General features: G+C 37.3%; 1 protein-coding gene across 1 annotated transcript in view; it reads right to left on the bottom strand.

Moving 5' to 3' along the window:
- MDN1 (midasin AAA ATPase 1) overlaps positions 1 to 12907 on the bottom strand; it is a 109698-nt gene that overhangs the window by 30403 nt on the left and 66388 nt on the right. The window contains exons 66-75 of the mRNA XM_026726729.2: positions 11706 to 11941; positions 11291 to 11386; positions 9237 to 9331; positions 7690 to 7814; positions 7031 to 7168; positions 5713 to 5822; positions 5274 to 5347; positions 3752 to 3947; positions 2979 to 3135; positions 1347 to 1493 (exon numbers count right to left, since the gene is read on the bottom strand). Coding sequence (XP_026582514.2) covers positions 1347 to 1493; positions 2979 to 3135; positions 3752 to 3947; positions 5274 to 5347; positions 5713 to 5822; positions 7031 to 7168; positions 7690 to 7814; positions 9237 to 9331; positions 11291 to 11386; positions 11706 to 11941 — 1374 coding nt within the window. The remainder of the gene's footprint in view (positions 1 to 1346; positions 1494 to 2978; positions 3136 to 3751; positions 3948 to 5273; positions 5348 to 5712; positions 5823 to 7030; positions 7169 to 7689; positions 7815 to 9236; positions 9332 to 11290; positions 11387 to 11705; positions 11942 to 12907) is intronic.

Below are 12907 nucleotides of genomic sequence, written 5' to 3'. Positions count from 1 at the left end.
AGTCTCTTCGTTTCTAGGTTAGCCTCTTAACCCACTACATCAAACTGACAATACTTTTATCTTTCTCAGATCTGTAATCTATATATATAAAAGCGAAATACCACTCAAGCATCACCACAAAATCTCCAAAACAATAAAGCCTACAAACTTGAGCTTTAGTACAGAACAGTTGAGCTAAACCATGCCCAGGCTCCTGCTGTCTCCTTGCTCACAGTGAATACTGTTTCAATTTCAGAACAGCTTTCAACTCTCTCACACGCTGACAGGACGCTAGCCAGATGAATACCAATGGATGCTGGTAGGCAGAGGCAGAATTTTCCCCCCATTATTTTCCTCCCCAAAAACTAAGCCCAACCACATAGTTTTGTAGTGAAGCACAGGTATCGAGCTAGTATTAAATATTTTTGCAAATCTACTCAAACAGCTTAAGAATCCAAATCTAGTGCTTCTTTGGAATCAGAATACCAATCAAATAATAGGAACAATCATCATTGGCCATACATGTTGGATAGATTTTCTTCACATTCACTGAATTTTCTTTATTTGTAATGTGACACAAAACTGTACCACTATGGCTTGTTCAACCAACTGTAATTTAAAAATATTGACCTAGCATGATTTATGAATGAATTCTCACCGTTTTGTATGTGCCCAAATTATGGTTGGATATTAAAATATAGACTCATATGCCTTTCCTCACCATTATCTCTTCTCATTTCAGTTCATTTAGATCTGATTTAAACTACAGTATTGTCAAAAAATAACTATATTCAAATGAGGAGAAGTATGTGAAGATGATCCAAATTCTCTGAAACAAGGAATTTAGAACATGCTTTTCTCATTGAGAAGGCACAGGCTCAATCACTAGCATCTCTGATTAAGAGAATGAGATAGCAGGTGATGGTAAATTTCTTTGGCTAGGCAATGTTGGAGTAAAAGTCTAGTAGGATAAGTGCTGGAATTTCTCTACTCCAGCAAACTTAACCAGAGACAAATTAAATGGGTTTGTACTGTCTATGTTTTTTTCTTTTTCTTTAATGAAAATGAAGGTAATTCCTCATTATAGGCAGGCTTCATGACTGATGGGGAAACAATCAATATAAAGTACCAGGGTATATTCAGAGGTGATCCATAAAACGGTAGGACTTGCAAAAACCATAATTACTACTATTTGTATCCACCTACAACTGTTTCATACCAATTCTTTTCCAATGTTACTGATGTTTCCATGAACCAAGACTAACTGCTTGCCAATGAATGAAATTCATTGCATGACTGAGCCCTAAAAAAAATAAGGGCATGTTTTTTTCTACGTAATATGTTAGAAGAACTTTCATTTAACTGACCTGTAGTTGCAAGGTGTTTGAAGAGCTCTGCTAGAGCCCTTTGTTTTTGCAGAAGTAAGTGTTTGGCTTCAGATTTCTGTTTTTCCTTTTCTAAAGTTGAATTCACAGACATGTTCTGCAATTTGTGGGCAGAAGAAATTACGTCACCTGCAAGGAGGAGGAGAAGAATCAATAGGAGCATCACAGTAACTCAAATTCTATGTATTTTTTTTCTTTTTGAGCAGGTTTTCTTTAGGAGAAAAAACAGTGTACTAATATTTTACTTTTAATATTGATTGATATTAAAACCACACTACTTTGTGAACTGTTGGGTCATTGTTTTAGAGGCATTTGCTTACCTAAAGAAAGAAACATAATGACCAAGGACAAAAAGACAATAGGAATAGGAGTGATTTCCAGCTTCATGACAGCTTGATTGTAGCTGTCTATCTTTCTGCAGCCAATGCTAGGACCAGTCTATATGACCTCCAGAGGGCTAGGGTGAAACCAGATTCCTGAACCTCCAGGCTGCAGCAGTATGCTAGCACAGCAGCACTGAAGCAATCACAAATTTGCTCAATTTCAACCCTACTGGAGGGTCATTGGTCCCAGTTTTTGGACTCATTCTGTAAGTTAGACCATTTGAGATACCTTGATTCAAACACTGTTGTCCTATGACGTACTACTTGTCAGCGATCCAGAAAACCTCAACTCCAATAAATAACTCAGAGACAAACATTTTGACCAGTTAATTACATACTTTCTTTGACAATAGTTTAAATCCAACATTCAATCCATTTCGAAAGCTATTTCTGTCTCATTTTTCAGGGCCAAAGTTTATTTTGCCAAGTTCTTATTAATTCCAGAACAACCTGTAATTAAACTGAGTGGTCCCTTGACATCAGCTAAATGATTAAGGGTTACATTTTGTGCTATCTATCTATCTATCTATCTATCTATCTATCTATCTATCTATCTATATTAAAAAAGTTAATAAATTATAGCAAATTTACTGTAAAAGCTAGAACTCACAGTCCACAATGCAAAAATAATTTCCTAAAACAAAATGGCTAATCTATATATATAAAAGTGAAATACCACTCACACGTCATCACAAAATCTCCAGAACCGTAAAGCCTTACGAACTTGAAATTTGGCACGTATGTGCCTCTTGGTTTCTACGTGCTCACTAAGAAAGGATTTTTCGAAATGACCATCAGAGCATTAGTATTTCCTATATTATCATTAACACGCTCTGATGCTAAGGAGTTTTACTCCCCTTCCTCACCTGAAAAGAAATCTGTTCCAAATGCAAAACACAAGCAGAGGAGTTTCAATTTCACTTTTAGTTTCACAGCACCAAGCAGCACAGAACAGTTGAGCTAAGTATAGAACAGTTGAGCTAAGCTATGCCCAGGCTCCTGCTGTCTCCTTGCTCGCACAACAAATACTGTTTCAGTTTCCAAACAGCCTTTAACTCTCAAACACTGACAGGACGCAAGCCAGATGAATACCGATGGATGCTGGTAGGTAGAGGCATAATTCCCCCACCTCTATTTTTCTCCCAAAAAACTAAGCCCCACCACATAGTTTCGCAGTGAAGCACTGGTATTGAGCTAGTTAAATCATAATATAAACATTTCGGATGCTTACCAGTAAAATTGTCAAGATTCTCCACCAAGTCCAAGATAGAATTATCTTTCACTAGATTTGCACATATCTTCTTCATTCGTTTTGTGAGTTTAGGTAAGCGTTCCTGAAGTGATTCTGGATGAAATGCCCACCCCTGGAAGTCTTCTAAATGAAGAGCCTGAGAAATGTTCACAGTAAGAAAGTCAGCACAACTGAAACCTTTGTGCTACTAGCACATATATGGACCTATCAACAGCTACTACCTTCAAGATGAAAGTTGAAACATCAGATATAATAATGGGGCTGTCAATTTGTCATCTACCAAGATCAAAAAGTTACACCACAGTTATCTATCCTGATTAGAGAAAGCCAATGGATTCATTTATACTTAAAAAATCAAAGACATTAATGGGTAAAATGAGACATCTACTCCAAACTGCCAGCTCTCAGTTCCCGAGATCTACTCCTTTAAAAAGGAATAGACTGGGACAGTAGTCTTGAGTAGTTTGACTGCTTACTAATGAAATAAACATTTTCCAAAGAGATCTCCACCATCTCAATCAGAAAAGGAGTCCCCGTTCCCCCCCCCCAGACCTTTAACTTTTTTGAATGTGGGAAGGTCAACATACAGCTTCAGTTCTTAAACTTGGAATGACACAGTGAACTACGTGCTTTAAATGCTTTAGGAAAATCTCATCTTATACCTGCCACATAAATAACTGGAAATAGTACTCTTTGAAAGCATAAAGAATCCATTGCACTGTATAAAAATCATAATAAATATCCACAGGTACCTGAGTAGCATCTAATTTTACAGTTAGGTGTTTCCTCAGCATATTGTTTAAGTTCTGAATGTTAGTTTCAATATTCTCTGGTGTTTTTTGATCCTGTAGGGAAATGAGTTGCTCTTCTTTAGGCATTTCCACCAAGGCTGATTGACAAGGTTCACCAAGAGCAGCTTCAAATTTCTTCATAAATTTAAACAGTGTCCTAGAACCCATGAAAATGAAAGTTGAGAACTAGGAGAACAGCAGGTGTAAATTTGTTTTTCAGTACCTTTCAAACTGAAATGTATTATTGAAACTCTGTATGTAAAGTTGCACATAACACTAAGCAAGAATATGGTTTGTTTGTTCTCAGTTTAGCACAATATGTGAACCCAACTAAGTTTACTGTTATGAATGGTGGCTTGTTCAACAAAAAAATAAAGATTCTGACAGAACTGTGTGAATTCAGTCAATATTGCAGTTAAGGAATCCAAGTTAGTTCAGTTTGAAGTGGAAGTTTCTATTATCGGCCTGCAACAATGGGACAGGTAGGCTGGTTATATCCTACCGTAATTCTGTTGATTTGTTATGCATTGTAACATTGGACACAATGCTGTGTGAGACAGTTGCTGAATTTTGTTCTTCAATTCTCTGTCTGTCTTTTCTTAATACTTTGCAGAGTTGGTTTTTTAAAAAAACCATTTTATTGTACTTTTCCACAATTACAAATCCCTTGTGCATTCTTTACAACACTATGACATCGACGTTTTCACTTATATTTACATACATACATATATATATACACTTTTAATTTTCATTTCTCTTATCTAACCAGCTATACCACTTATCCCAGATCATTTAATATTCTGCTTCCTCTCTATCTTGCAGTTCCAATGTAAGTTTAACCATCTCTGCACAGTCCAACACTTTTTGTATTACCATACTTCGGAAGAGGTACTGTCCAATTTCCAAGTTTGTGCACAGGCAATTCTTGCTGCTGTCACTACATGTACTATAATATATTTGGGTTTTTTATTGAATTCTCCTCTAATTATTCCTAATAAAAATGTTTTGGGTTTGAGTTCAATTTGAAGATCTAATTTCCTGTAACCAATTTATTATTTTTACCCAATATTTCCTTGCTTTGGGGCACAACTACATATGAAAGAAGGTATCATGTTTCTGTTTACACTTCCAGCATTCTGGACTCATATTTGGATATATTTTTGCCAATCCTGCCGGTGTTAATAAAACATTTTATAGAGATTTTTTTTATAGGCAGCTGACATTGTTAATTTATAATTTTTTGTCCACAATTTTCCATTTTTCTAATTAAATATTATACCCAAAATTCCTTGCCCAAGCTATCATAGATCCTTTAACTATTTCTTCTTCCCTATCGAATCTTAACAGAGAGTTATACATTTTCGTTATGAATTTCTCTTCTGGTGCAGAGTTGGTTTTAAAGAACAAAGAAACAGACTGAAAGAAGAAAAAGAAGATCTCAAATGAATATCTGAAATGGACCTTTTACCAGAACTTCATTTACCTGTGTGTCTTTTCTACAGATTGTTTTACAGCCCAAAAGCTGACATCATTCCATCGTGAGATTTTCACAAACTCCTACAGTGGAAAAAAACAAATAACTTCATTTATTATTATGTCTTAATACACGCACTGCAAAATACTGCAGGTAGTTCTCACTTAGCAACCACAATTGGGCCCAGCAACTCAATGATTAAGCAAAGCAGTCACTAAGCGAAACCACAGCTGTTTATTATCATACTTCAGCTTTCCTTTGCTTCACAGACTTCCAAATGTCATAAATGTGAGGATTGGTCACAAAATTACTTTTTCATCATGGACAGTTACTATGTGAAAACTATCTGTAATGTGATTTCATGTTTTCAGTTTAAAGAAAAATATGATTCTTTTATTGATATCTGATATTCAGGAATTAGAGGACTGTCATCATATCTCATCCTCACCTTCAGTTCTTTTTCTATGGGATGTCGCAGTTCAATCAGTTTGGCATGGACAGATTCTGAAAATTGCTTATAATAATTATATAGATTCCATAACACATTGCACAGCACATCTAAAAAGAGAAAAAAAATCATTTGGTATCCTGCTTCTATAATAAAATCTTATGAATATCACAGCATCATTCAGATGTATAGTAACCCCAAACTAAAAAGAGACCTATTTTCACAAATCAGTTTGGCATTCAACCATATGAAAAAAAAAACTCATTTACTTAGCAAGTGTTTACAAAGACAATACCCAATGGGTGAAAAAAAATCTTACTGTGAAGGACTACCATGGAATGATTTTAAAAGTTATCTATAAAAAGTCATCTTGCACTGCAACAACAAATCTTAATTATGTTTACCCTAGGTATATAAAATATTAGCAGCATTGAATAAAAGGTAGAATAAGTTAAAAGAAAAGAAATGCAGTGAATAATTTTGTTAAATTCTTCAGGTAATACTGCTACTAATGTTTGTCAATTTGTTGGCAAAGTTGATAAACTCATCTGATTATCATTGAAGTAATACAACTTAGTAACCACCTAAAATGGTTATCCAAGTATTCAGAATCAATCATATGCATTTCCATATGAGAAATCGTTTCCTACATACAACTTATTTTGATTTTAATTATGGAAAACACATTCTATGAAATATCATGCAACTCTAATTGAAGAAAATATTAGCTAAAGAAAACTGAGTATGACAGTTAAATCAAGCCTTTATGATTGGTGAAATTTGGAAAATTAAAAAAACAAAATAAATGTAAATGAGTTACTCTAGGTTGTGGGTGCTTATTTAAAGAAATAAAAATAATTATTTTAATGGACTATGCTAGTGAGGCCTGATGGGAATTGGCAGTCAAAAATATTTGGAATGATCTTGCTTGGGGGTTCGGACTACTAAGTAGATAGTATAGGAGGTTTGTAATGATTAGACAGACTGCTCCTTTGCATCAATAAGGGAGAAAACATACTTTACTGTCTAATAGCTAAATATTTTGTGTTTAATAAACACAATTATGTAAGTTCACATGGAAAATGGATAACTCTACTTTCATTGAGAAGTGACTTAATGGTGCAAAGTCCCACCAGCACAATATATGCAAAGGTGGTCTATTCATACACACGCAGAGAGGGGGGGGAAGGAGGGAGGGGGAGAGAGAGAAAAAAGAGAGGTAGGGAGATGGAGAGAAGGACAGAGAGAGGGAGAGCGAGAGAGAAGGTGGGGAAAAGTATTGCTAATCCTGATCCAGGAAACAAAAAACTGCACTTACTATTTTCTTCCTTTTGTGTCATCAACAAGACATGGCAGTGGAATTCTAACAGCATTTGAAGTCTTGTATGAAATTCCCCCAATGTAGATCCTTCAATGAAAAGTTTCAGTGTATCGACCACAGATGTTAAATGAACTTCTATCAGTTTCAAGAAGTTGGAATTGTAAGGGATAAATGAACAGCAGAAAAATGAGAAAAACACATTATTGAAGTTGTTTAATGGCAATGGTTTCCAATATAAACATACCAACAAAACAAACACTCCTGCCTCCTATATTTCTTCAGTGTAAATATAACTTACATATAAATTACATTCAACTTCAAAACTATGATTGTTTCTCCTACAACCCCTCTCCCCATAATGTCAAGAGTGGCTAAGAGAATTAGTTAATACAAATTCTTATTCAATTCAAAAGAGGCTAGGATTGGATGAGGGTGGGGGAAAAGGAACAATGATACAAGTAAATCACATTATTCATTTCAACTTGATTTGAATGAGTTTTATTTCATCCACTGTTGTAGTTACAAATATACAAATTCAAACTATGGAATTCTTGTGCTATATTAATTTATCTCATTTAAAGAAATGCATCTTCTTCACTCCTTCCAGGAGAGGCTTCTATTAGCAGCTTGTTTCACTAACATGAATATTTTGTTACCTTCAGTTTTCTTCTCTGATTGTTCTTGTTGGTATTTTTCAACCATTTGATAGAGTGAAAACCAGTGCTTCATGGATTTTTCTGTGTACTGTTCCATTACACTGTCCAAACTGGCAGACCAACCACTGAAATCATCAGTGGAGAGAAAAAAAGTAAAGTTTAATGCTTTATATGAAAGGTCCACACATGAAGTTTAAATAAATTTATTTATGCTAAAAGCCTATGCACAGGAAACTTTTCAATAAAGCTTAACTGGGTAAAGGTCAAAGGCACTTAAGAGGGGGATTGGACTTAATTCTCTTGTGGACATATTCTAAGCTAATTCATTTTCACTCTGCTACCAGGTTCTGCCATCCTTTCTCCTCCAGTTTATCCTCAATAACAGTCATTTGTTTATCCAACACCAAGACCATTTTTTTTAAAAAAATCCAGCTTTCAGGTTAATCAAAGTTTGGCAGAGCCCTATTCTCTGTTGTAAACAAATCTAACCCTAACCCTTTACTATGGTTATTGGTCTTTCATTATATTGAAGAATTGCTTATTTTATTTTATTTTATTTTATTTTATTTTATGGTAGGCCTTAGTTAATCATTTATTTAGTGACTGTTCAAAGGTACTATAAGCCTGAACAAATAGTATTTACGCTCAGTTCTTGAAGTTATGGCTATTGGCGTGCCCCTGCAGTCACATGATCGTTTATGACTTCAGGATTTGCATACTGTACTATGCACAGATTACCCTGCCGCTCTGGACTCCATTGTCCTCAGCAACAAGATATGAAGCCATGGCCATCCCAGTTCACTCCAGCCCTCAATGAAAGCCCCAACTGTTTCAGCCCAGCCCCACCCCAAGCTGCAAGACCCTGCTGCTCCATCTGCAGCTGCTCAGAACTCCAAGGTCCCTGTCACTCTACTGTCCACCACCCTGATGAACTTCACCCTCTTTTTGCTCCGACTGCCAATAAGGTGTAACCAGCCTGGCCTTCATGAGGCAACTGCTGGCTATGCAAGGCCTTCTTCTTCCCTAGGCTGTGAGCAGGCTGAGGCAGCTGTGTTTCTGTTTCTTGATGCTGGGCTGGGACAGTTGCAGCTTTACACCATGATGCTTGGTTGGGGCAGCTATGGTTTCTCAAAGAGCCAGGTTGGGCATACCTTGTCAAGCAGCGAGAGTCATAAGATGGCAATGGTAATTTAGAGGTGGCAAGGGTAGCAGAGCATAGGGTACCTCCGGTAGTAGCTACTCCGCTGCCAGCAGCAGCCACTCTTGGCCTGGCTGAATTTACTGCTGGGCTTAACAACTCACAAATTTCACTTATTGACAACTGAAGCTGCCAGAACCACTGTCACTAGGTGATGCAGTCATATTACGTTGTGTTTTGTGAATGCACTGCTTAGTAACAGAAATTCTGGTCCTAATTACTATAGTTAACCCAGGACTACCTGTAGTGTTTTTCCTGTAACTTGTCCTAGGATCTTTATAAGATATGAGTTAACTATTCCTATTTAAATAAAGAAAATAAAAAGGAAATTAATTTAAAAGTTACATACTTCAATTCTAGCTTTCGCCACTGAATGATCATCTGAGTGATAAGATCAAGATGTTTCCTCAGAGACACAGCCCGACTAGCATTCTCTTCCCAATCCTACAAAACAAAGTGATACCTTTCAAGTAAATTGTAGAAGATGATTTTAAAAAACCATTCCTTTCCCACTATCTATACTAGCCTTTCTCAGGCAATTGCTTTCCAGTCGTTTGGAATTCTAACAGTGTCTGGAATGCATGGGAGAAGTCAACACTGTATGCTGGTAGTTCTCATTTAGCAATTTGTTTCATTTAGTGACTGTTCACTAAATGCGGAAAAAAATTACTTTGTGGTCAAATGTCTGTACTTCTGACCTTCACAGGTCTGTAAAGCAAAGAAAACTGAAATAAAATTGTAAATACAGTTGTGGTTTACTTAACAGTTACTTTGCTCAATGACCAAGTTGCCAGTATCAATTGTAGATGCTAAATAAAGATTACCTTATTTAAATACAATCACACTTGTTTGATCCATCCTTTTTATATGGCAGCAATGTGACCCAGTGAGTTTTTGCTAGTCTACCTTGTTAATAAAATGCTGTCTGAATCAGAGGTGAGAGAGGTGTTTGGCTGTCTGCCTTCAAGATACAGTCTACATCAGGGGCCCCCAAACTTGGCAACTTTAAGACTTGTGGACTTCAACTCCCAGAATTCCTCAGCCAGCTATGCTGTCTGAGGAATTCTGGGAGTTGAAGTCCACAAGTCTTAAAGTTGCCAAGTTTGGAGGCCTCTGGTCTACACCATGGTGTCAAACTTGATGGTGTCACATGACATATCATGATCTTTTTTTGCCTTTGCAGAGCTGGGGATAGGTGTAGCCTGTGTGTGACGCATCCGACCCGCGGGTTGCCAATTTGACAGCCCTGGTTTACACGGACCCTTGTAATCCTGGCAATCTTTACTCATGAATTTCAAGGTGAGGGGTAAGGATGGGCTTCTTTACAATTTTTTAGGACTGCTCCTCCCGGGAGGCTCCAAATCTTTTTGGATTGTTATTTAGTTAGCTCTGCCAAAGGCAAAGTGAGTGGGATTATTTCAGCAACTCTTCATGCTAAGGTAACAGAAGAGACAACGCTACCCTAATACTTAATTCTGTGCCTGAGGGTCTATTTCACAAAGTGGCACAGAGCTCCTTTGTCAATATTACCATCATTCTGTCAACTCAAAAATATTTCCTCTGGTCTTTTAGAGTTGACAGCAGAAGGGGAGTGGGGGAAGTAGTGCATTCCTTAAATGCTTCATAGATAATGGCTAGGCTGCTGAAGCTTCTGGCACGAAAGATTATTACTGGAGAGCACGACTGATGACTCTTGGCTATGGATGTGTCCCATTGGAGAATATACATCCAGGGGATGAGGAGGACCAGGGTCAAGGTTGAAATGAATGATGTAAATCTCAGCGTTGGCTTCACCCAGGTAGCACCGGAATGGTCACTCCTAATAAATCTTGGTTTGTTTGTTTGTTTTTAACTCTGAGAAATGTGGCTTTTTTTTTAACTCTGAGAAATGTGATTTGAATGGGGGTGGATGCTAGAGCCCTGACACATTCACTTTGTTAGTTCCTCCTATCTGCAAAATGTTTTTTAATTAAATGAGAGCGCGCAAGCACAAAGATCACTGATTTCTCCTGTCTCATTCAGTAGTTTTCTCAAACCCTGACCTGTGCCTGACTTACTCCCCCCCACCCTTTTCCCATTGCAGGGCAGGGACATCGCTTTTAAAACATACCTCTTCCCAAGCTGCTTTTGTCTGTATTTTAGTGCTTACCTAAAAGTACTAACTGCAATTAAGAGGCTGAGCTCTGTGATCTTAATTATATTAGAATTGGGGGGGGGCATCTCCTGCCTGAAACTGACAAGACCTTAAATCAGTTTCATGATGAAGGCTTTTGTTTTATTACTGTTTATTTGTCAATACCTGTGGCAGTTGCTAAGCAAAGGCTACCTCTGTCCTATTACAACAACTCTCTTACTTCTTACTAGTTTTGTTACACATATTCACTTATACATAGAAGATCTGACCTGAGACTTGGCTAGCAGAATTTCCAAGCCATTTAGAATCTTTGAAAGAGGGCTGGAGAGCGGAAATCTACAAATTCTGTCCATCACCACCAAGAGCTGCAAATTGAAAAAGAAAGATGTTCCTGGCCCAGACTTTCCGAAGTTTGAAAATAATATTATAAAATAACACGCCTCTAAGAAAAGTTAAAACATTTGTCAATGATTTAATAGAAACATAAAACTGGTTTGTGACTACTATGTATGGCTGGACATAATATTTAATCTAGCTAGTTCATAGTCCATTCCATTCTGTTACTCAAACATTTTAATACAGGATACATCTAAGGAAAATGTAAATGCACTGCCAGCATTCAACAAGTATTAATTATTGTATATTTCCTACTTTTTTTTAAAAAAAAAATCTAAATCTGCTTACCTGGACGAGTACAGGGTGTTCCGGCCAATCTTGCAATAGTGCCTTCACTTCTTTATGAAAGTTTTTGAGCAGAACTTGACATTGTTGCATTTGCTGAATGTTAGGATGGTGATAAAAGTCATAGGGCCCTTCGCTTTTCAAGGCAAGCTCTGAGTTTCCTCTTTCAAAAAGTGTATTCTGCAATATTGTGCTAGCTAGAAGTTGGCTGCCATGAAGATTATCATTTATTTCTGAACCTAAGGTTGCAGAGATCAAGAAGGGGGGGAAAAGTGAGTGAAAGAAAATTACTGTTCCAATAATGAAAAATGAGGGAGAAAATGCAGGTGCCAGATGTCTTGTATGAGAGTTCATTCAAAAGTGAGTGTGCACCACCAGAGCATGCACTTTAAGAAGATGCAACTTTTCCCCATATTAAATGGAAAACAAAACTGCAGATACTCCTCAACTTACGACTACAATTGGAACTGGAATCTTGGTCATTGATTGAAGTGGACTTTAAAAGGTCTATACCAAAATCCAAGCAGGATTTTCAGCTCCAGAACAGGGAAACTTCAAAACCCCTTCCATTCTGGAGTAGAAAATCCTGCTTGGATTTCAGCATGGACCTTTTTAACCAACTTATCCGTTGATTGTCTGGGGGAGGGAAGATTGCAAATGACCACATGATTGCAGGGATTTAACAACTGTTTGTAAGCATGAACAGGCTGCCAAACACCCAGATTACAATCACATAATTGTGGGAGCACTGCAACAGTTGTAATTTCAGAAACAGGCCTCAAGTTTCTTCATCATCAATTCAAATGTTCACTAATTAAATACCGTTTTGTTTTTTTTTGGCTCTATAAGATGCTCCAGACCATAAGACACACGTTAGCTTTGGAGGAGCAAAACAAGAAAAAATAAAAATCTGTCTCTGCCTCCCAGCATCCATCAGTTATTCATCTGGCTAGCATTCTTGTAGCAAACAGCAAACAGCCTGGTCAGTTTCAGCACGTTATCGCAACCTGATTCAGCACAAGTAGCTGATTGGTGGTTGGATCGGCGTCCCAAAATGCTGCTGATCAGCTTTTCCAGGCAGTGGAGATCGCCACTGCTGAACAACGCCACTGCCATTCGGTGGCGACAATCAGTGGCAGAAAACAGTGGCAATTCTCACCACCTGGAACAGCTGATCAGGGGTATTCCAGGAGGCCAATCCAACA

The sequence above is a fragment of the Pseudonaja textilis genome, chromosome 1, assembly GCF_049901715.1.
Source record: "Pseudonaja textilis isolate UNSWEBS1 chromosome 1, rPseTex1.2, whole genome shotgun sequence".
NCBI classification, from domain to species: Eukaryota; Metazoa; Chordata; class Lepidosauria; order Squamata; family Elapidae; genus Pseudonaja; species Pseudonaja textilis.
Note: the sequence above shows the minus strand (reverse complement) of the source record. Positions and strands in the feature narration are given on the sequence as shown.